Source organism: Stigmatopora argus, chromosome 6, assembly GCF_051989625.1.
Source record: "Stigmatopora argus isolate UIUO_Sarg chromosome 6, RoL_Sarg_1.0, whole genome shotgun sequence".
Lineage (NCBI taxonomy): Eukaryota > Metazoa > Chordata > Actinopteri > Syngnathiformes > Syngnathidae > Stigmatopora > Stigmatopora argus.
In genome coordinates this window covers 9,609,696-9,631,398 of record NC_135392.1, presented here as the reverse complement: position 1 = coordinate 9,631,398, position 21,703 = coordinate 9,609,696, and the positions used below count along the sequence as shown (strand labels likewise).

The 21,703-nt window shown below is 38.0% G+C and overlaps 2 protein-coding genes across 4 annotated transcripts in view; one reads left to right on the top strand and one right to left on the bottom strand.

The window, feature by feature from the left end:
* fgd5a (FYVE, RhoGEF and PH domain containing 5a) overlaps nucleotides 1–13,859 on the bottom strand; it is a 39,041-nt gene extending 25,182 nt beyond the window's left edge. For 2 of the 3 annotated variants that reach the window (XM_077603025.1, XM_077603027.1), the window contains exon 1: nucleotides 558–848. In XM_077603025.1, the coding sequence (XP_077459151.1) occupies nucleotides 558–567 (10 nt within the window). In that variant the 5' untranslated portion in view covers nucleotides 568–848. Of the gene's footprint in view, nucleotides 1–557; nucleotides 849–13,846 lie in introns of those variants that run through there. The other variant, XM_077603028.1, reaches the window with a different exon arrangement.
* A 6-nt stretch (nucleotides 13,860–13,865) lies between these two features.
* On the top strand, nucleotides 13,866–21,580 carry tmf1 (TATA element modulatory factor 1). The gene is made up of 17 exons (XM_077603029.1): nucleotides 13,866–14,422; nucleotides 14,511–15,982; nucleotides 16,053–16,156; nucleotides 16,481–16,607; nucleotides 16,752–16,857; nucleotides 16,947–17,089; nucleotides 17,430–17,596; nucleotides 17,938–18,094; nucleotides 18,392–18,484; nucleotides 18,566–18,722; nucleotides 18,875–19,067; nucleotides 19,549–19,618; nucleotides 19,701–19,793; nucleotides 19,879–19,983; nucleotides 20,279–20,437; nucleotides 20,556–20,681; nucleotides 20,768–21,580. Exons 1-17 carry the CDS (start codon nucleotides 14,287–14,289, stop codon nucleotides 20,906–20,908), a joined length of 3,549 nt encoding a protein of 1,182 aa, XP_077459155.1. The 5' UTR covers nucleotides 13,866–14,286; the 3' UTR covers nucleotides 20,909–21,580.
* The last annotated feature ends 123 nt before the right edge of the window (nucleotides 21,581–21,703 follow it).

The window sequence follows — 21,703 nt, the reverse complement described above, 5'->3', positions numbered from 1 at the left end:
AAATACTAACATACTTCTGATAGTGACAGTGTTGCATAACCTTATTGTTAGTTTTCTACGGCAGCTATCAGAATGATTTCCTACCTGCAGTGTTTTCCAACTGTCTCTGGGGGTGTTGCGTATGAAAATAGCATTTACTCTTTATAAATAGTTTCTTTGGCTTCATCCTTTCACATTTGGATAGTTTCATTGCTTCTTAGATTTTAAGATTTCAAAAAGTTTCTTGAAAACTCAATTTTTCCCCCGATTCTGATCCTATAAAAATGATGTGATTGGGCCCAATTACCGATCACGTGATCGGAGAGCATCCCTAGTACATATGTTAAAATACATTTTAAAAAGAAGAAAAAAACTGTAAAAAGCTCAGCAGATATTTAAAATTAATTGTCAATATAGTGAGATCACTGTGAAATAATGACTTTAGTATTAACTACAAGTGCTATTTTTACAATACAATTACATTTCAAAAGCTTTCACACAGATACTAAATTTCACAACTCTGTACCTCAAGCTTAAGATTGACATGGAAGTAAACCATGAATAAGCTTACAACCAACCTGTGTTCATTGTGGGACATCATCATCCACGAGAACCGATAGTTGCGCTCATTCTTCGCCACACTGACTGCATTCTCCACAAAGTTAATCCACGTACACACGTCGGTGGGGAAAATCAAGTGCTAAAGGCAGCGTTGCAAATCAGATCGCCTCGTTTTTGCCTGTTGAACGGTGTCAGATGATGATGTTGATGATGATGCGCCTTTACGCGTGGAAAAGCAAATGCGCGTTTTGCCGGTGCGCACCGTGCAGCCAGCCAGCGTCCACCTCTTCTACTGATGATGCTCTACTCAAGTGAAGCTCAGTGTGCAAACGGGAGCTACTGTTTGGCTTCCTAGCTGAGACAGGACTCCACCTCACACACGTATTACTAATCACATACATACATGTCTCGGACCTCTCGGTCACGTGACACATTTGACTACGATTAAAAAAAAAACAAAAAAACAATAACTTACTATAATGCCCGCGGGATTTAATATAAACATTAAAACAATAAAAACACTAACTTACTAATTTCCTACTTAACATAAAACTTAAAGTGTTGTTTTAAACTCTGACGAGAAATAAACATCCCAAAGAGTACTTCTGTTAAGACACATAGAATTTTTGTTCAATACTGATATGCATTTGGCTTTTTAAAATTAAAACATCCTTAGATATACGAGTTCCTTTTCTTTTTTTCCTTCTTTTCTTTCTTTCTTTCTGTTTTTTATGTTTGCTGCCCATCCATGGTACACATGGGAGGAGTACTAGTTACCCTCATTCATTCATATCCCATACCACTTATCCTCACAGGGGCTGTGGAGGATGCTGGGACATATACCAGCCAACTATGAGCAGCAGGTGGGGGTTAAACCTTGAATTGTATTCCGTGGTCAGTCTCCATAATTCTAGGATTTGGGAAGAAGCCAAACCATAGATGGGGAAGAACAGAAAACACACAAATCAAGCAAGCACTGAAGAAATTGTGCTGAATTAGGCTACAAAAAAGTGGTAAGATCGTAGTAAGGTTGATACTTGTGCAGTGAATGATCAATAGAAACCAGTTATAAGTGCCTGATTGAATGACTGCAACCCTTTAAAAGGCACTCTTCATAACAGGAAACTGCTCTCCCTGTTTCCTGCACAACACGCTACACTTCCTTAGCAACAGATGGGAAAGGTTGGCAATGTTAACCCCTTGAGGAACCGTTCTCACAGATGTGAATGATTGATGCTGCGTGAGGCTGATTGCTCAAGGAACATGCAAACGCTGACCGGCTTCAATGCAGGACTCGTGCCAGGCTTTCAAGGACACCTTGTGTTACTCAGGTACTCCAGGATCGTTGTCCACCTTGGGTTTGATTGCCCACAGCTCCAAATTAATGCGAACATAATGGGTTGGGAATATTTCTACTCATTTTCTTTTTCTTTAACATACTTCAAGGTCAATCTTTGTAACATGGGAGATGAAGTGTATAAAGTCTTAGAGCAGCGGGAACCAGTCAGAGAATAAGCCCAGCTGTATTGAGCTTTGGAGCTGGCTGCAGGAGACTGCATATGCTCAGACAATACATCCTCTAAAAACTCAGTTGCAAAGAGGTAAAGGCTGGGGAGTGTGCACTCTGTAATGATTTCATTGTGGGGATATTCGACCCATTTGCATGAAGGTCGTCTCATCGAAGAAACCATTTTGGTGTGATGATAAAATTAAAGATGACATCATTAAATAGAATTGTCATCTATTATATGCAGTTGAGCATGCAAATACTATTCATTCTACGGTTCAAGCAGTTGAATTGGAAAATCATAAATTTACTGTAATACAATTAGTGACACATGCTTATCATGTGGGAAAGTCTTTGCGGTTAACCTCAAAGGCAAGATTTTGTATCACAATCTCTAAAATTGAAAAATCAGCATGTAACGGCTTAAGGAAAGTTGTTAATTCTATTGAAATATTCTCATGTTGTCTATACACAACACAGTTGTTTGTTTTCCTGTATTTCTTTTTACAATTGTCACTGTGAAATAGTATACAATAGAAATAGTGGCACAGTCGTGGGACTTTTATGGCTCCAAGAATAAAATACTTTTTCTTTTTTAATGGATGACTAAAGCTAACTCTCATCTGTGTTTTTATGTTTTTTTTGTACTTGTCTTCTCTTGACACCCGTAACAGTTAGTTGACCTTTTTGCTCTCGTTTGTCCAAATGTGTTTTGCTTTCATAGGGTGTGCAAATAGATCCTGTCAAGCATATTGTGTCATGCGCCTGGCGAAAAGAATGGCTTTAGGAGTAAATATCCCTCCAGATGTGGCACAGACGGTCAAAACATGTTTTTTGGACAGAGGACACAATTTTCCCGGACCGCCCGTGTTTGGCCTCTGTGCTATATCACTCCACCTGGAACATGACACTACTGAAATAGAGGAGAATTGTGATATGGGGAAAACATGCTGTGGTGGCACGGAACAAACCAACGAGTATATCTGTACCCTGCCTGGCTACCCCCACCATGCCAAATAGGAAAGGGCTCAGGGAAAAAGGTCAGCAACTTGTCCTCAGAAGTGAGCCAATCCATACACCTGCTTTGCTACGCCTGCCCACGAGGCTGAATAGATGTGCTGAATGTTTTGATTTTCCTCTGAGACTGAGACAAGATTGACATCTCAGCGCTGGTCATTACTGGAAAACACATTCTCGGCGCTGCTCCCTCCTCATAGAATCTTCTCGGCAGGTTTTGAATTCTAATTATAATCTAAGATGTAGGTACTTAATCAGCCTCTTATGCAAACTAGCCGAAATGCATTAAACCGAGGCACTGATGATATATGTGATAGTGTAATAAGGTTGGCTCTTTAAAGTGACCTGAACACCTATGTCATTGGATGGCAAAGTCTTTGACTGTTGTAATGGATTGGCTCATTATTGACATGTATTATTGATTATCAACTACAGTTTTCTACTGAGAGGTGTGTTTTTCCCTGCTTTTATCTTCTGATAACGAAACTGTACAGCAGGAGAGGAGCTTTATTAGAATTTGTTTGAAGAGAGAATGTTATTCTGACTTCTAAATTTTGTTTCAATTTTTTTATTCTTGTAATTTGCTTGGGAAACATTATTGCTTGTGGAGGTCAAACTGAGGTGTCATCAATCAAGCAACGAACCATGTTGGTGTCCTAAATTGTAGAAAATAAGGCTCACATTAAATTAATCGTATCTCAGAAAAAAATATTTCTGAATATTGTGACAGTAACATTTATACACAATACATATTGTTGAAATCGAAGATTTTTATAAGTTAGTTTGTTTTATAGTGCCACTGTATCTTTCATATTTTTTCATCTGCTATTATATGCTCAAGAATTAAAAAGTATATTATTGGTCAAATAAATCCTGAAATAAAAATGTCATTGGCAATATAAAACCAGTGTCCGCGCCAACACTCCCTGAGTGGTCTTTGCATTTATGCACACACATGCACATGCTGCAGAGCATTAAGGTCAGCACTTTGTCACAACACAGAAAATGGAGGTTTAATTCCCTATCGAATCCTTTACAGCTAATCAATGACTGGCAATTGCTGTGACTTTTGCCTTTTCAAACACAAACAGTAATCAACGTGAGATACGATTTAAGACCATTCATTTTGTTATACTTACTACATAAAATCAAAATTGCACCGTTGCTTCTACTTTTGGTCAATCTTTTGCCCACCAGCATTAGACCATTATGTTCTGAAAAAAAAAGAAAAAAATGGCACTGTTGCTCTATCATCCTCCCCCCCAAAATACTGTAGTAAAAGGCCACATTGACAACACAATAGCTGTCACACTGCCATTAATTAGCCAAGAATAGGTCAGACTCTGATAACAGACACATTTGTTATTCCTTTTCACAATGTGAAAAAGCAATCCTCATAGCTCAACTGTAAAAACAATGATTTAATGGTTCCAAATAAAAACCAAAAGCACAAGTGCGCAGCTTATGCCCAGCTCTATTGCTCTATATAGTTGATACATTGAGTCATAATAATGTACATAATATTCAGGATATGTATTTACAATCATCCAGACTTGCATGTTGTTCAATTTTAAAGGCAAGGGAGAATGATAGAATGCAGATTCTCAAGCAATTAAAACACCTCTTTGGCTTTTCCAAAGAGGTGTGTTTTACTTGCTCGACTTTCACTCATACACAAGGTCAGGAGTAGGTACTATAGGCACATTGGTTTCACCTACACAACTTAATATGAAAGTCCATTTTGTGATTTCACTTCATTGCTGTGAAATTAATCGACCTTGGGATTGTATCACAGAATTTGAAAATTCTGCCATAAGTCGAAACACCTGATGAAGCAGTTCTATTCATTCAGAAGAATAACATGTTCGTAAATATCGGCACTCGGCAGAGACGAAAACAATGATCCTCATGCGTACAAGAAGGAAAACATATTCCGGGGCTTTCCGCCTTCTTCTGACAATGCACATTTTATCATGCTGCCTGTGTGCACAGATATCAGTGAATGATGTGATGATGTGGTGGCATGTGTATATGATGTATAGATATACATAGAAAATCAGCCCCTCACTTTTATTGGCCCAAGGAATGGTTCTTCTTCCATAAGAACTGCAAGACTTTTGGCTAAAAGATAAGAAAGGCACTAGTTTCTCCCACGCCCACGATATAAAAATTCTGCTTGGGAGTTCATTTCTTTCTCAAGACTGATATTTATAATTTTATTGTAACCTAACATGCAGTGTATTTTAAAGAGAAAATCCACATGAACATGGGAAGATCACCGCACAAGAATACCTGAGGCAAGATTGAAACCTGGAACCTTGCCAAATACAATACCACCACCGTGCCAAAACATAAAAAAAAATACCTACAGTTTAATTCCAATTTCTGCTATACTTTGAGGCAGCTGGCTTCATGCCTTGGGTGCAACACTTTTATATGTTTTGAACCACACTGTGCCTGATCATGCATTTTATACAACAGCAATGCATGCATGGCTTGCAGTATTACCACAGTCATGTGGTGCGAGACGAGTAACAATAAAAAAGAAGTTGACCTGGTGTGATCTTCAGCCGGTGCACTCATGTGCCGAATGAAAACCAGAAGAGCAAGAGGGACACTTACAATAACATTATCTAAAAGTAATATCTGCCCCAGGTCACATAGTGAGTGTCACTCTAAGCTGATGTCAATCCGCAGCAATGGCCTCCTAAGGGACAATGTGTTTCCATGGGAACCCAGAGGTCAAAAAGGTCAGCTTTGATAAAATGAACCTCAACCGATCGTTATTATCACCTCCACCCATTGGCAGGTTTATATTGCTTGCGCTGTCATTACATGTTGCGGTGAAAATCCCTCGTAGTCCACCTCATGGGACTCACTCTCTCTCTTCACCCTACACTGACCCGGCGGTCATTGTCTGCACGGACGTTCATTTTGGCGAATTAATTCACCACTGTGGGACCGGCACAATGAGTTAGATTTAAGCACAAAGGCTTCAGCTTGTAATACTCGCATATAACGCATATATACTCGAGGGTGTTGGAAAATTAATATTCAGTTAGTATATAGATGCATGAGAGGGACAGCTCCATGTCTTGTTTATTTCTCTTATTTCCTTTATGATAGTACGTTAAAGTGAAGCACAACTGATGCCACATCCACCATCAAGATATTTTTTTTGTTTTGTTTTAAATTACCCTGCACACCTTGTAAGGATAAACTGTTCAGAACATGAATATGAATGAATGAATACATTTAAGTACATTTGGCTAACCTGTATGGAGTACAGAGGCTACACAAAAAGAGGTTCCAAAATAACAGTTAATTATATAATGTGCAAGAATCTGGTCTTTTTCTTACTGATAAAGTAATTTTCTTACATTAGCACTTCATTTATGTTATGTTATATGAGATTTTATGTGGCACATAAAGGTAAATTATATCAATCTGTGTTGATCAAATCACTTATGGCAATAAGCTTAGTATCAGTGTGGTTGTCATCATATGTTACCTAAATGATTGCAACATTTTGATCTGGACAAATTATATGAATAAAAGTTGTTAGAGAATAATCAGGGATAATTTCAGGAGCCAAAGATGCCCACTGTGAGAAATTCACATTCACATTCTCTTTAAGTCATTTTATGCGCTTCATTACAAAGTTTGTGCTAACTCAGACATAGGCAAGTCATAAACTGGGATATGTGCTCCTCGGGGCAAAACTCACTGCTGGATTCCTACTTTATTCCTACGCACTTACTGTGATCAACAAAATCACACAGCCTTTGGCTGCATTAGCTTTCAGGACCACCGCCTTCAACCACATCCTCCGTCACTGAGAGGGGTGTAGGTAAATGACATTGAAGTATTATCAATACACAGCTGCACTCTTTATTTTTCTCAAAAATCAAGACAAGGTTTTTCTTTCTGGATGGTTCTCACTGTATAGCGAAGGTGCTCATCTTGTGCTAGTAAAAATCAAACAATAGTGGCTTAGTGACAGAAATGTGATGTGAATGCTTGTACTGACAGGAAAAACAAACAGACATATGAAACGTGTAGTATCAACTAAGAAGGGCAATATTTTCACCCCTTCAAAAATGGATATTTTTCTAGTTTCACAAGGAATTTTCATTTTGATCAACACAGATTGAGATAATTCACCTCAATTTGTGCACCTGTATGCTTAACTGTAGAGGACAGGACTGTCACCATCTCATCATCAATGTGCATTCATTACTTGGTAGAATGACAATGCAAGGGCAGTCCAAACACTAACTTGATTATGGTGATGAGTGCCAACAGTGATTCCTGCACGATGAGTCCGGAAGAAGCAATTCCCAGCAATTAATCAAAACTCATAAATAGCAGTGCTAGTGTCATTGAATTTCATTGTTGCCAGACAGGGGCTCTGACAACTTTGCTGCTGCCATTCAAATTTATTCAATATTGGTGATGCATGCGGCTGGAGGCTGACATCATTCATTATATCAACATTTTGTTTATGCTGTGTGAGCAAATCTAATTAGCCAAAATGTTAAGTTTACAAGTTTAGCATTTCTATTGGTCTAAAATGAACAACATACAGCCTTGAAAACTTGACATTATGTTGCTATTGGAGGAATATAGAAAAATGATGGACAAAGATAGGGTTCCTGTGCATGTCAGGGTCAAGGTTCATAGAGGACACATTATTGTCTCAATTAGAAATGATTGTTTGCTCATATGTGAATGACTGATGACAAATGTCAGCTGGAATAGGACTATGAGGACGACTAATTTTGTGGCTGGTGAACATAAAATCTGTCTCTTAGTCTTCTAGCATTGCATATGATTAACACTGCTGATTAGATCTTTCAACACCAAGCAAAACTGCTGTTGTGAAGAAATTCCCACCTCAATGCGCATACGTCCTCATGTGGAAGTGTGATGTTGGAGTATGTCATCGTGCAAACAACACCATGCCTTCTGCCCTTTTTTTCTTCTTATTGCTTACTAGTTACCCAGTTAGCATCTTGTTATGCTTACATTTAGAATCCAAGGTGGGAATTTTACAAAAGCTAGCTTTTCTTTCTGAGACAGTGTATGGAGGTAGGCTGATATATGTCTGTATCAACCAATGGGCTGGTCCACTTGAGACTGGACCCTCAGGGCTGTGTAGGCTTTCTTCAGAGGTGATTTTGTAAAATGCCCTTAAGGGACATCTTTCTTTATGTTTCCTCTTCTAAGCAATATGAGCTCTTTTTTTCCTACCTGCATTTATGCTTTTATCCTCTAGTCTGCAACACACATTTATCAACATCAGTGTTACCTCGGGTCTAATACAGCCCAAAGAAATATATGGCTCCTATCAAACATTGGCTTAAGGCTAACTGTACTGAAAGATTTTCTAATATCACATCTTGAAACACATCACATAGAAGCCCTATAGACTACCTACTATTACGATTATTATTATATGTGTTCAAAGGTTACCCGTTGAATTCAAACTATAATACAGCAGCTGCAGACCAGGCGTTAATATAGTACAGATACGGTGAAGTTGATTGACCAGAAAATAAAGTTTAAAAAGTACCGCTCTTCAAGGGTGGAAAATACCGTTATGGTCTTTTCTCTTGGGATGTTTCAGTGTGTAAGTCATAAAGTGGTGAAAGCTTTGGGAAAATATCCAAGATGGGATGGAGCTGTATTGATTCCTTAGCAATTTACTGCACGCTAAATAGTCCTCTTGCCAAGAACATTTGAGTTGATGTCAGGATTCCTCTCATAGAACCATTGAAGAATAATAATGAGGATTTATTTGGTTTCATTGGTAATTTTAATTTATCACTCAATAAGATTTCCTCAAATGCAAGTCTATATTACTAAACAAGTATTTCAAAAGGTATTATATTTCATTTATTGTGTCATTATCTTTACATGACAACCATATTCATCTGCTTCAATACAAACTGCCTAATAGGCCATTTAAAAATAGGTTAAAGGATTTGTGGCAAATCAGCCATATTATTATCATATTAAGTGTTATGTGTTCATTTCCTTTTGTTTTTTATCAGACTCATACATCTGATATTCTAGAATGTAATTATTAATCTGTCAGTAATATCAGTGAATCTTATCAGTCCAGTATATTATTAATGTGGTATCTGTAAGAATCTGGGCTTCGTAACTGAGTGTCCTGTTTCAATTCTCACTGCAGAAAAGAAGCATAAAGCTGTTGAAAATAAGACTGCTACTTGACTACACTCCAGGTTCCCCTATGCAAGACAATGGTTGGTGACTATTCTGTTGTACCCTTCAAAATTGGGAAAGGCTCTGGAGTTTGTGCGATTCCATCAAGCAGATGTTTTACTTATATCCACATAAGACATAGTATTTCTCATACGTAATGATCAAATGGAAATAGCCAGTAACTGTCAGAATGTTTTCATGCATTTTATATTGTATAACTAATGAAGTGCTTTCATTGTGTCAATGAAGGAGGTCATTGAGCCGCTCAGGTATATTAATCATAAAACATTTCAGGGATTTCATCTATAATCCAAGATTTTTGTGCCCGGGTTTACAATCACTGGCAGGTCCATTATGTACTACAGAGAGCAATAAACTTAATGACTCAGCATAATTTCATTTTCTACTTCATTATTAATTTGCTCCTTGGTGTCCGTTCTAAAGGGTCATACATTAGAGGGTCATACCAACCAAATTGACATAGAATTTTTAAGATACAATGATGCAAACTGAACCCAGAATTAATATCTCTACCAAATAGGCTGCCATCAAATGATCCAGTCTTCTGGTTAAACTGTTTTTGAAGAAGAACCTGTAAATCGCAATAGATCTAGCATGATGATTAAATTCTGAGCTATGATCCACTCTCCCCAGGCTTACTATGGTAATACCTGCCCCCCAGCATCCGACTAGTCTTGGGAAAAACATAGCTAGGAGTACGTACACTATTTTTATTACCCCAGTGGCTAGTTTAATTTTCTGAGCATTTTGGTGTACTGTTGCATCTAGAATGTGGGTGTCAAGAATGGCTGTCATAAGAGGGATCCTGGAAGACAAACTATAATTCCCCTCTTTAATCACAGGTGGAAAAAGTAGCACAGAGCGCAAAATGTTGTTGTTTGATTCAAGATTCTATTTTAGTCGTACTCCAAAGTATTAATTACCTAATTTAGTGATTGGCAACTATAGTGAGCATGGCACCTCAGCGTGGCATGATTGCTGGGGTGCAGCCGTACCCTCAGCCTGAAACTCCTGATTGTCAGAGCTATAATCTATAATCTAACCCGCATACGCTCGGTTGGTCGTCTGCACAATGCATTTAAACCATCTAAATAAAGAATTAACATTAAAATGCTTTATTATAGGAAAAGAATAAACAACGATTAATCACCGGTGGGGTGTAACAAGCAAAAACTCAATCCATACAAGCAAATATGGTGTCATTATATATTTTTATGTGGTGTACTGTATATCTGTAAGATATGTTCTTAGTTTTCTTACAATGCAAACAGTATGCATGTGCAAAGCAATAAATTCAACAACAATCAAGCAGATTAATGTTGTGTATGTCAGCATGTATGCACAGTTTTCTTTCTTAGTAGTCAGTTGATAGGATTATGACCCTGGTGCTGTACAATATAAAGAGTTTATGTTAAGTATAACAATGTATGCACATATGAGGTCGTAACATTACTAAAGTCAATGAAGCATTTACTTCCCACTGCAATGATATGGCCAGTAGGAGGTAGATGACATTTGCAAATATATTGCTGCAATGAGACTGCGATAGCAATATAAGTGTCACTGAAACAATTTAAATTTCACAGATAATTAAACTCAAAGGGCCTCCAGTTGCTAAAACAGGTGTTACTATGACATGGATCAGTGGTGTTACTTGCCGTATGTATATTCAGGGCTGTGAGGCCCCCACCCTGCTAGTTTATATTATTTTATAAAAATTACAACACTTTTTGTCACGTTATAAATATCTGCAGGACCTGCCAATAGAATAATCTCAATATTTGGAAAAGTGTGAGGAAAACTAGAAATTGGAGAGACAGAAGTGGTGGTGTCAATCTTTTTAAGTCATTTTAAAACTACTGTATGTCCCCAAAATTATATCAGATTGCTAGCATTTACTGGTGGGTTACTTGGTTGTTTAAACTCCACCAACATTTACACAATTTACATTTGAAAAGAAATTCCGTTGTCGACATCATCTAATCATAAATCTGGATTGTCCAAATGACTGAAATATTGCAGTTTGATCAAACATTTAAAAATGAATATGATCGGGAGGTGCTCAGCATTGAGGAAATTCTTGGGTGACTGTTGACAGACTAGATATTCTCTTCTGCGATGAGGGGACAATGGTAATGCAGGAACGGCGAAGCAGGAAGCATGCTGAGGAGGATAGGAAATAGGAAGCGCAGACCGGAATAAACGCTGTTGAAAAATCTGAGTGCGTGTGTTTGTGTGTTGGGTGAGTATTAGGGTTGAGGGGGATTTCCGTTCTTCCGATTTAAGATTCTGCAGCTAGAAATGCCTTTGCAGAGCTTGAAAATGATTGCGTCCATTCATTGAATCATTTTCCGTACCACTTATCCGCATAAGACCCTATCCTAGCCAACTTTAAGCACTAGGTGGGGGACACCCTAAATTGGTTGCCATTTATTCAACTCTTGCATTTAAAATAAATACACTCTAAACAATTTCAAATCATGTCATGTTCAATTATTTCACTAATATCCTTAGACTGGATCAAAATTGAACTATCAGATTTGAAAGAGCCCAATCTTTTAAAACACCATGTATGGTGATTACCCTTTTGTTCACACTATGAGACACGCACTAGGATAATAAAGCAAGAAGGTATTGTTTTGTTGAGGGTAAATAGAGAACCTAATTATATTGTGAGCAGTGGTAATAAATCATCGGCATCCTAATCAAAGCACCTCTGCAAAGGGAGTCATCAATCATGTTAGTAGAGAACAACACAAATTCAGCTTGTGGCATTCCCATTTTGCTGCATGGAATATGGGACACAGCCCTGTGACACATTATCATTAGCACAATCAAAACCTCTTTGGAGAGCCTGACACAAAGATGTCAAAGGGGAATTTAATGTGAAGACATCCGTGCAAAGTTGGCCATTTAGAAGATAAAATAAGTACAGCAAAGTAGAACAATGAAGAGAAGTGGTCATAAAATGTTGTGTTTTACTGAAATTGATGCCACATTTAAAAACACTAATACTACTCAAAAGCTGGATGCAGTCTATGGCTGTACGGAATACTTTGAAATTGAAGGTAAGGTCATCTCAAAGTCACAATGGTGACATTCATGATGTCCTAAATAAGGAGGGAGGATGACAGATGGCATTTCATGGGAATCTATACAATCGTGTCAAAACTGAAGAATGTTTTGACTTTTATTTCATGCCTGCCTTGGTTCAGAAATCTGTACCTTCAACATATTGGCATCAGCATTAGTAATGAATGGATAGTGGCGGGGGTCCTTTGAGAATTACCTACGTCAATGTAGTATATGTAAACGTTTGTTAAGTGTTCAGAATTGTATTCATAAATGTAATATGTAAAGTTAGCATTATTACCAGGGCTGGGAGGATCTGACTCAAACACACTTTTGACTCGTGATTGAGTCTCATACTTATTACTCTGCAATTGTGAAGTTTGTGGTTATTGAAGCATGCACAATTTCCCAAAGAAATGCATCAGTTTCAGGTAAACCCTGAAAAAAAATCAGTTGTATTTTGAGAAGGAAGTGGAGGATAGCACTTTTTTTTCACGTTTCCTAAAACATTTGAGAATTTGGACAGAATGAAAAATTATGTTTGCCTACTTATTAACATGCATGGACGACCCTCTTAGGTTCATTAATCATTGTGGAATGAGAAATTAAACACAGGGTTCATTAACTCAATGCCGATGCAGTAAATCACATACTAGTGGGAGCTATCTTCCTTGCTAAAGTCATTAAGCTTAATCACAGATTCTCAATTTTATGTCTTCCATTCACACTAAATGCTTCGTGTAACCCTACACTCTGATGGCAGCCCATTGCAGCATATCAAGATTTATTGGGACTTTTTCTCGTTTTAAACAGCTGTTATGTCTCATCATTTGTCAAATTTATTGATGTGAAAGCAGTTACTTTTGAGAAATTGACATTTTTTCTACTAAGACAACTTTAAATAACAAAAATGTTTTTTTTGCCCTACTGTATAATCCTTCAGACTGTTAAATAATTATTCAGGTAAACACAAAATATATGTAATGACATTGGTAGGGTATCAAAGCAATTAGTGCAGTAAATAGAAATAAAGTTAAACATAAAACGTGGGGAATATTTAGATTTCTGCCTGTGAAAGAAAACATATTGATGCTGCCCCCTGTTGGCAAATTCTTGCTAACACTGCTGTCAAGTACAGACTCCACTTCCGGTGCCAAAACCCAGATGTAACACTTTTAAGACCTTCAGCTGATACACAACACAACAGAAGTCGTGCCGACACTATTCGTCACAACTATTTATGAAAAATTAAGTTTTAAAGTGAAAAATATTTTTAGTTTTTGGGTGGTTTTTTTTGAAAGATCTGACCATTTTTTTGGAATGGCTGTCCTATAGTGTCCACTGAAAGGTTAAAAAAATATTTGATGTTTACAGAAACAAAATAACTCATATGGGAATTGTTTGAGAAATAACTCAAAAGGCAGTCACAAAGGAATTAAAAGATGGTTTAGGCAAAACCTGAGTCAGACGAGGCAGTGTGACGTTATGCTGCTACGTGTACCGGAAGTAATGACATCGCTAATGCAACAAGCTCACTGGTTATGCGCGTCCAAAACAAACGTAATTGACACCAGGATCGCTTAGATGACGATGATAACAGTTTTGTCAGGTACCGAAGTTTTGATAGCGGTCATCGGAGTACCGTCTATCTTTATTATGAGCTATGAGTAACGCTATTCATATACTAACCTTAGCTAACTAGCCGTGCAGTAGTGAGCTGTCAACAAAGCGCTCCTGACTGACTCTTTTTGCAATAACGAATCGTTTTTTACGTTAGTGCTCGGTAAAAAGCCAATAATTGCAGACCAAGATGAATTGGCTTTTCTGTGTTAGCTGATTTCTGTTTAAGATCCACGCAAAAAGCTGGCGCTAGCTGAATTGTTAGTCGTATAGGCAAGATGAGTTGGTTCAACGCAACTCATCTGTCCACCTTTGCCAAACAAGCATTAACAACAGCGCAGAAATCAATCGATCGTGTCTTGGACATACAAGAAGACGGCCAATGGAGTGATGGCACTGTGATGCCGTATGACGGTGGGTTAACAACATTCATTTGATAAATTAACAGTTCTAAATGATTATCTATTGTGTTTAATTAAGCACAATATCTTTTCCTTGTCAGATGTGACTTTGACTGAAAAGTTATCATTAAGTGGAGGATGGGGGATGACCCAGTGGGAAGCACCACCGGAAGAAAAGATTTCAACTCCACCTACCTCTGAGGCCATCACTACACCCGTCACCCGGACTGTTGTGGATGAATCCGAAAACTTTTTTAGTGCCTTCCTGCCACCTGGAGATGTGCAATGTGTCACCTCCTCACAGGTAGTGTCCATACCCCCTGCTAAATCCCAGAGGCAGCTTCAGGAAAATGAGAACAATAAGAAAAATGTTTTGTCGATGGGGAAACTAGAGATCCAAAAGACAGAGTCTGCTGATTCATCTCACGATTGTCAGACAGATGTTGATGATCAAGTGGTGGAGCTTGAATCATCGGAGCAGGAAACTGTCCTCCTCCAACCGGTTTCTCCCATTGAAAATTCTGCTGACATTTCTTGCAGCTCAGATGAAACAAGGACCAATACAACCAGAGTGAATCAAAACTCTGTCAGTGAAGATTCTGTTGATTCTAACACAGAGTGGTCACAGATTAAATTGGACTACCCGGTTGGAAAAAGTCCCTCAGAACCTTCCGAATCTTGTACAGCTTCTACTAAATCTGAAAAGACTACGCATTCTGATCCTCCAGCCCCCCAACCTTCCCCGGATGTACAGCTAGAGCAAAAAGACTCAAAGCCAGAAGACCGTCAGAGTGACACCCCCTCCCCTCCAGTTAGTGCCTTCTCTTCAGGAACATCTACTACCAGTGATATTGAAATATTGGACCATGAGAGTGTCTTGAGTGAGAGCTCAGCCAGCTCTCGGCAAGAGACAGGAGAAGGAAAGGCTGGCCTTCATTTGATGCATGGCTCCTTCCAACTTCTTTCCACCTCGGCGTGCGGAGATTTCCCTCGCCTCGAAGACTATCCAAAACTCACAGAGAGTTGCGGTTCATCCTCAGATGCCTTTGAGCGCATTGATTCGTTCAGCGTACAGTCGCTGGATAGTCGGAGTGTCAGTGAGATTAACTCGGATGACGAAAACTCTGGCAGTCGGACACTCGCTTCTGTAACGTCGGGTGCTGCGCCTCAAACTGATGTTTCATTGGGTGCTAGTGAAAAGCAGGAAGGTGAATTGGTGGAAACTGATGTTTCATTGGGTGCTAGTGAAAATCAGGAAGGTGAATTGGTGGAAACTGATGTTTCATTGAGTGCTAGTGAAAATCAGGAAGGTGAATTGGTGGAAAGGACAAGTGTGGTAGAAGAGGATAAGAACGATGAGTGTTTTACTGCAGCTGTGAGCGAGCAGTCTTTGGATGAGATGGAGGAGAGTGGACGCAGTGTGACGCCTGTAAATTGTGAACAACCTGAGCAATTGGTCGAGCCAAAACACGAGTTGGAGGCAAACTTTGCACAATCGGATTCCGAGTTTATTTCAGCATATACAGAGGGAATCCAAGGTGTCTCGACGGTCCAGATTTTTGAACTCCAGAAGGTCTGTTTTAAATCAATATTTTTCTGGATAAAAATATCAATAGCTGATATGCCAATTTGTGTGACTGTAGGTCATTCAGGAGTTGTCTGGTCGCCTTGAAAAAAGAGAATCTCAGCTGCTGGCAATCAACAAGGACAAAGCTACAGTGGATGAACAGTGTGACAATCTTAGGGAGTGAGTATATCATGTGCAATGAAAATGTAATTTATGTGGCTCAGAAACCTTTTAAATTGAAAGTTTCTTTGTTCTTTTCAGTGAAGTCTTTCCATTTATTTCAAAATGATAAAATCATTCATTATTATTCATTAATTAATACTCTTAATCAATACAAACTCTCATTAAACTCATAATTGCTATGATAAAATCCATTTGTAGCAATGCATCAACCCAAATGAAAACAAAGTACCAGTAATGACAAGTGATTTTCAAAGGCTGTAGACTTCATTACTACACTTATGATGATAAACCTTTACACTACTGGATGTATTTCCCCTGCAGTGAAATTATAGCTCTGAAGGAGGAGAGCTCCACGGTTCAATCCTTAAAAGATGAATTCACACAGCGCATAGCGGACACTGAAAGGAAAGCTCAGCTGGCTTGTAAAGAGAGAGATATAGCCAAGAAGGTAATTTAAAAAAAAACTTTGTCTACTTTATCTACTGTATACGACGATACATAGTTATATTTTCTAAACTACTAAATTTCATTTCAAAGTAAAAATCACCAGCACGTCCCAAGTATTTGTTTCAAGGTTGGCATATTTTCACAGGAAATAAAAGGCCTTCGAGAAGAACTATCTTTAAGACTCAGTTCCAGAGATACGATGGAGCTGATCAAAGAGAAGGAAGAACAGATCAGGGGCCTGCTGGAAGAAGGTACAACAATTCTCTATAATCACTTTATTAAAGGTTTGGCACAAAATGCTAAGTTCTAACGCGTGTTTGCTTTTCTATTTGATTTCAAGGTGAAAAGTTATCCAAACAACAGCTTCAGCACAGTAACATCATTAAGAAGTTGCGTGTGAAGGAGAAGGACAGTGACACGAGACTTGCCAAGCAGCAGAAAAAAATCAAGGATCTGGAGGATGAAGTTGGAAACCTACAGCAGGTAGGCATTATTGAGCTGTTAGAAACATTCCTGCGTATAAAATCCATTGTAGCCAATTGTAAACATGGTAAACATAAAAAAACAACAACATAAATGTAGTACAGGCAGGTAAGATACTGGTAACATTTCAAATTAAATTAAAACAAACAGAAAAATAGACACCTATGTTTTCTTTAGAAATGTATAACAAAAGGTGCTGTTCCCCATTGTTTTTGTTTTTTTAACTTTAAGGTTGCATGCCATGGACAAAATCAAATTAAAAGTAAATTACTTTTAGAAAACCATGCTATCTGATTTTGGGATTAAAGCAAGATATTTTTGTTGCACACATTTTATTTAGGTATTGGAAGTGAAGGAAGAAGTCGAAAAACAACACAGAGAAAACATCAAGAAACTGAACACAGCTGTTGAGTGTCATGAAAAGGAACAGAGCAGACTGCAGATGAGCTCTGAAGAACTGCTTGAGAAAAACAGAAGTCTCCAGGCAGCTCTTGATAACTCTTACAAGTAATCACCACTGGTTTACTCAAATATTACATCAGGGGGAATTATTGTCTTTTAATTTCTGCATACAGTATTCAAAGAACTTATTGTAATCTTTATCTAAACTAAGTCTGTATACAATAATGCCTGACCTATACTTTTTTCCACTCATGTATTTGGATGGATTTAATAACTGGTTGACCATACTTTGGCAGGAAGAACTTCAAACAGATTTCTGCAGTTGCAGATTTTTTACAATTATGAGATTTTATTTCTACTTGGATTTATTGTTACAAAACGATGCAAGTTTAGCAACATGTTTGATATTTTTTGTGATTAATATATGCTTGTTCATTTTGTTTTAGGGAAATTGCAGAGCTTCACAAAGCTAATGCAAGCAGAGCCAGTGAGGTTCAAGCAGCTGCTCTAAGTAGGGAGATACAGGCCAAAGAGTTGCAAACTTCGGCCTTTGAGAAGGCCCAAGTGGAGGCCAGGATGCAGCAGGAGGCTCTTGTAGATCAGGTAACACAGAACTGTGCTTTAAGCATGTATTCAACTGCATTTTTCTTACCATACTTACCAGTAAACATTTTCCTTCACATGAAGGGCTAAGTGAACAGTTGATACCATCACATCAATCCATCGTAAATATTATTGTTTGCCTCTTTGCCCTTTTTTTAATAGTGTAATTTGCCTGTTCACTTAACTGTTGCACACCGCGCATATATACAGTTAAGTGAACAGGCAAATTAGACTTTATTAAAATGGAAATCAAATAGGAATGGCCATTCAAGTAAGGCTTATTAATGTGTCATGCAGGTGGCTGACCTGAGAATGGCACTTCAGAGGGCAGAGCAACAGCAGGCAAGGAAAGAAGATTATTTGAGAGAGGAGATCAGTGATTTGCAGCAGGTAATGTACTGATGGACACGTTATCCCATTATGTGAGTGGAGTTGTCTTTATCCCGCACTTGTTCTTAACTTCTTCCACAGCGGCTCCAAGAGGCTGAGTCAAGAAACCAGGAGCTCAGTCAAAATATGGCTACAGCAACGAGGCCTTTGCTACGTCAAATTGAGACCCTGCAGGCTTCCCTGGGTGGACAAACAGTATCATGGGAAAAAATAGAGAAGAGCATGTCTGATAGGCTTGGTAAGAATTGCATGTTTGTGAAAAACATCAAAATGTGCCCAGGATTGTTAATTGTGTATAATACAATTCCCACCCCGAAACAAAGAAAACTAATTAGACCTATAAATAGGTTGTCTTCTTATTCTGCTTCTTCTGATCTCTTCTGCTCACAGTGGAAGCCCAGGCACAACTAGCTGTTGCGGTTGAGAAGGAACATGCTGCAACAGAAGAATTACTCTCCATTAAGTGCCAGCTGGCCTCGCTTGAGTCCCAGAATTCCTTGCTTCGCCAGGAAAAGGTCAGAGTCCTCACACTTGTGGAGACTGAGAAGAGTAGAAGAGAAAAACTGGAAGATGAAAACAGCAGGTAGTAAAGTACAAATTTAAAGCATGTTACCCTATTAGGCCTATATTATTGTGACTGACCCATTATCAGACCAGGTTTTTGTTTGTTTAATTTGTATATAGTAATATTTATTTTCTGTTTCACTTAAATTCGTGTAATTTTGTAATGTGACCCTACCTACTTGGTAAATTCACTTAGTTTAAAATACCTAGTTACCAAAATAAAGCATGATAAACATCGATAAGGTTTATTTGGTTGCATAGGAAATTATACCATTAGCTAATCATTATTATATCTGGATTCAGGAAATCCCAACCACTTATCTACTACTTTTAGTAATGGAAGCAAAATGTCAGAAAGATGACTAAATACAAATCTTAACTCCCCTGATAAAATGTACCATAGGTTGTATAGAAAATACACATTTCATTTAGTGATGAATATCTTGATTCTTTTAGGTTTAGATTCCACTGACTGTCTTGAGTGAATTATTTTATTGTAGGGAGCATATTGAGTTGGTGAATCTCCAAGGAGAGCACAGTCGCCTGCTTGAAGAAGCAAAGAAAGAAAAGGTATGCTTTTAATGTGGCGTTTTATTATCTTCTACAAGATGTCTTACTTAACTTATAATGTGTCTCCCCTTTTCCGTCACAGCTCCTGCTCACTAATCAACTAGAGATGGAAAAAATGAAGGTAGAACAGGAGAAGAAAAAATGTTACTTGGCACAAGAGGCACTCAAAGAAAAGGTCTGAGGATAAATTTTGAAGAAGGTATTTGTCCACTCTCTTAATTGTCTTTATTAATGGTGTGCTATTTTTCTTCTTGCTGCAGAGCATAACCCATGATCTTCCAGCTTCTTCCACACCTTCACTGTCCCGCTCAAGTTCCATTAGTGGGCCTGACAATGCTGTTTTGCACTCATCTATTCTTTCACAGGTATACATTAGTTACAAAAACAATACAGTGAGTGCAAGGTTCTTAATTTCTCATGTATTTCTTTTTTTGGCTCTTTAAATTCTATTTTAAACTGCAACTCATCATATGTTATCGTATTGAGATACATTTTAATTTTAACTATCCGTCATTAAATAATTATGGGGACAAATATAGACTCCCCCAGTCTGTGTCCAAATTTTGACTGTTACTAGTATAATTTTAAACCAACTTAAATTGAGCCCTGCTTGATATACTTGTTCAGCATGTTCAGATTATTTTTTCCCTCTCTCCAAAGGATGACTCCTCAGACCACACAATGGGAAGTGGGACGATGTCCATGTCAATGAGTGGAACAAACTTGTATGAAGTCGCCCGATTGTCCGGTGGCTCCAGCATCATAGAGAATATGCAGTCCCAACTCAAACTGAGGGAAGGAGAGATTGCACAGTTACAGGTAGCTATTAACACACATGACTGTTAATCATTTTTTGAGGGCATCACTAAATAACCATGAGGTTCTCCTGTCTAAACTCCAATATTATTTTTCCTGAAACATCATTTTGTGTCACTAGCTCGAGATTTGTAGTCTGGAAAGGAGTCGTTCTGTCATGGCAGAGGAGTTGGTAAGACTCACTAATCAAAATGATGAGATGGAGGAGCAGGTTACAGAGATCCCTAAGTTAAGAACTGAATTCAAGGTTAGGACTGCCTAAATCGACGTCAAAGATAAACAAACGCCTTCTATTTTAGGGATTTTCATCGTTTTCTCTTAATTACTTTTCAGGATTTGCAGTCAAGGCACAATACCATCTTGCAGATGTATGGAGAAAAAGCTGAAGAGGCAGAGGAGCTAAAGCTGGATCTCGAAGATGTGAAGAGCATGTTTAAAACCCAAATTGACGAATTGCTACAGAACCAGAAATAAATCTTTTCTACTTTAATTGTATATAAAATATCTGCTAAGTGAGAGAACGTAATGTTTTTCACATTTGACATTGTGTGATGATTTAGAAGCATTCTTTTTAATCACCAAGTATACTTTGATGCTGAATAAGAAAAATAATCAAGCATCATCAAGGTTCCAATGATTGCAGATGGGCTAGAAAATGCAGTGCAATGACAAATGCAAATGAAAGTGCAATGGTTTAAAAATGTTACAGCGGCAACTGTTTCTGAAAGCTCCAGATCTTATCCCGGCAACTAGTATTTGAAATATAATTGTCTCCGAAAACTACTTGATAACATATCAGGGAGATTTATTGTGAACAATAATTCGAGAGTCTTGATGCTTCACTCAACATTTTTTTCTCACGTTCTACGAGTTTATTGGCCAGCACCTCAGACACTTTAAAATACTTTGTGTTGTTTTACTCCCCATTTGATTTTGTTAATCATTTGACTTGTCCTGATTGAATGCATCTTCTATTGAGATGGTGAAGGTTTTTACACTGCAAATGTTTTGTGAAAAAAGATGTACATAGAAATTATATTAATATTTCTTTACAGCATAGACAGTGTTATCTGTTGTTGAAATCAAAAGGTATGGAATTCTAACTGCAAATTTGTTTAAATAAACATTTGTGTGGTGGGAAAATCATTCTTGAGCTTGCCATTTCCCTCACTACCTTCACACATAAATGTCTAACGATGAAAATATGTAACAAATGATCTGAATAATTTGATTTTGAAATGGGAATGACAGTAAGCGAGTAAATAACCA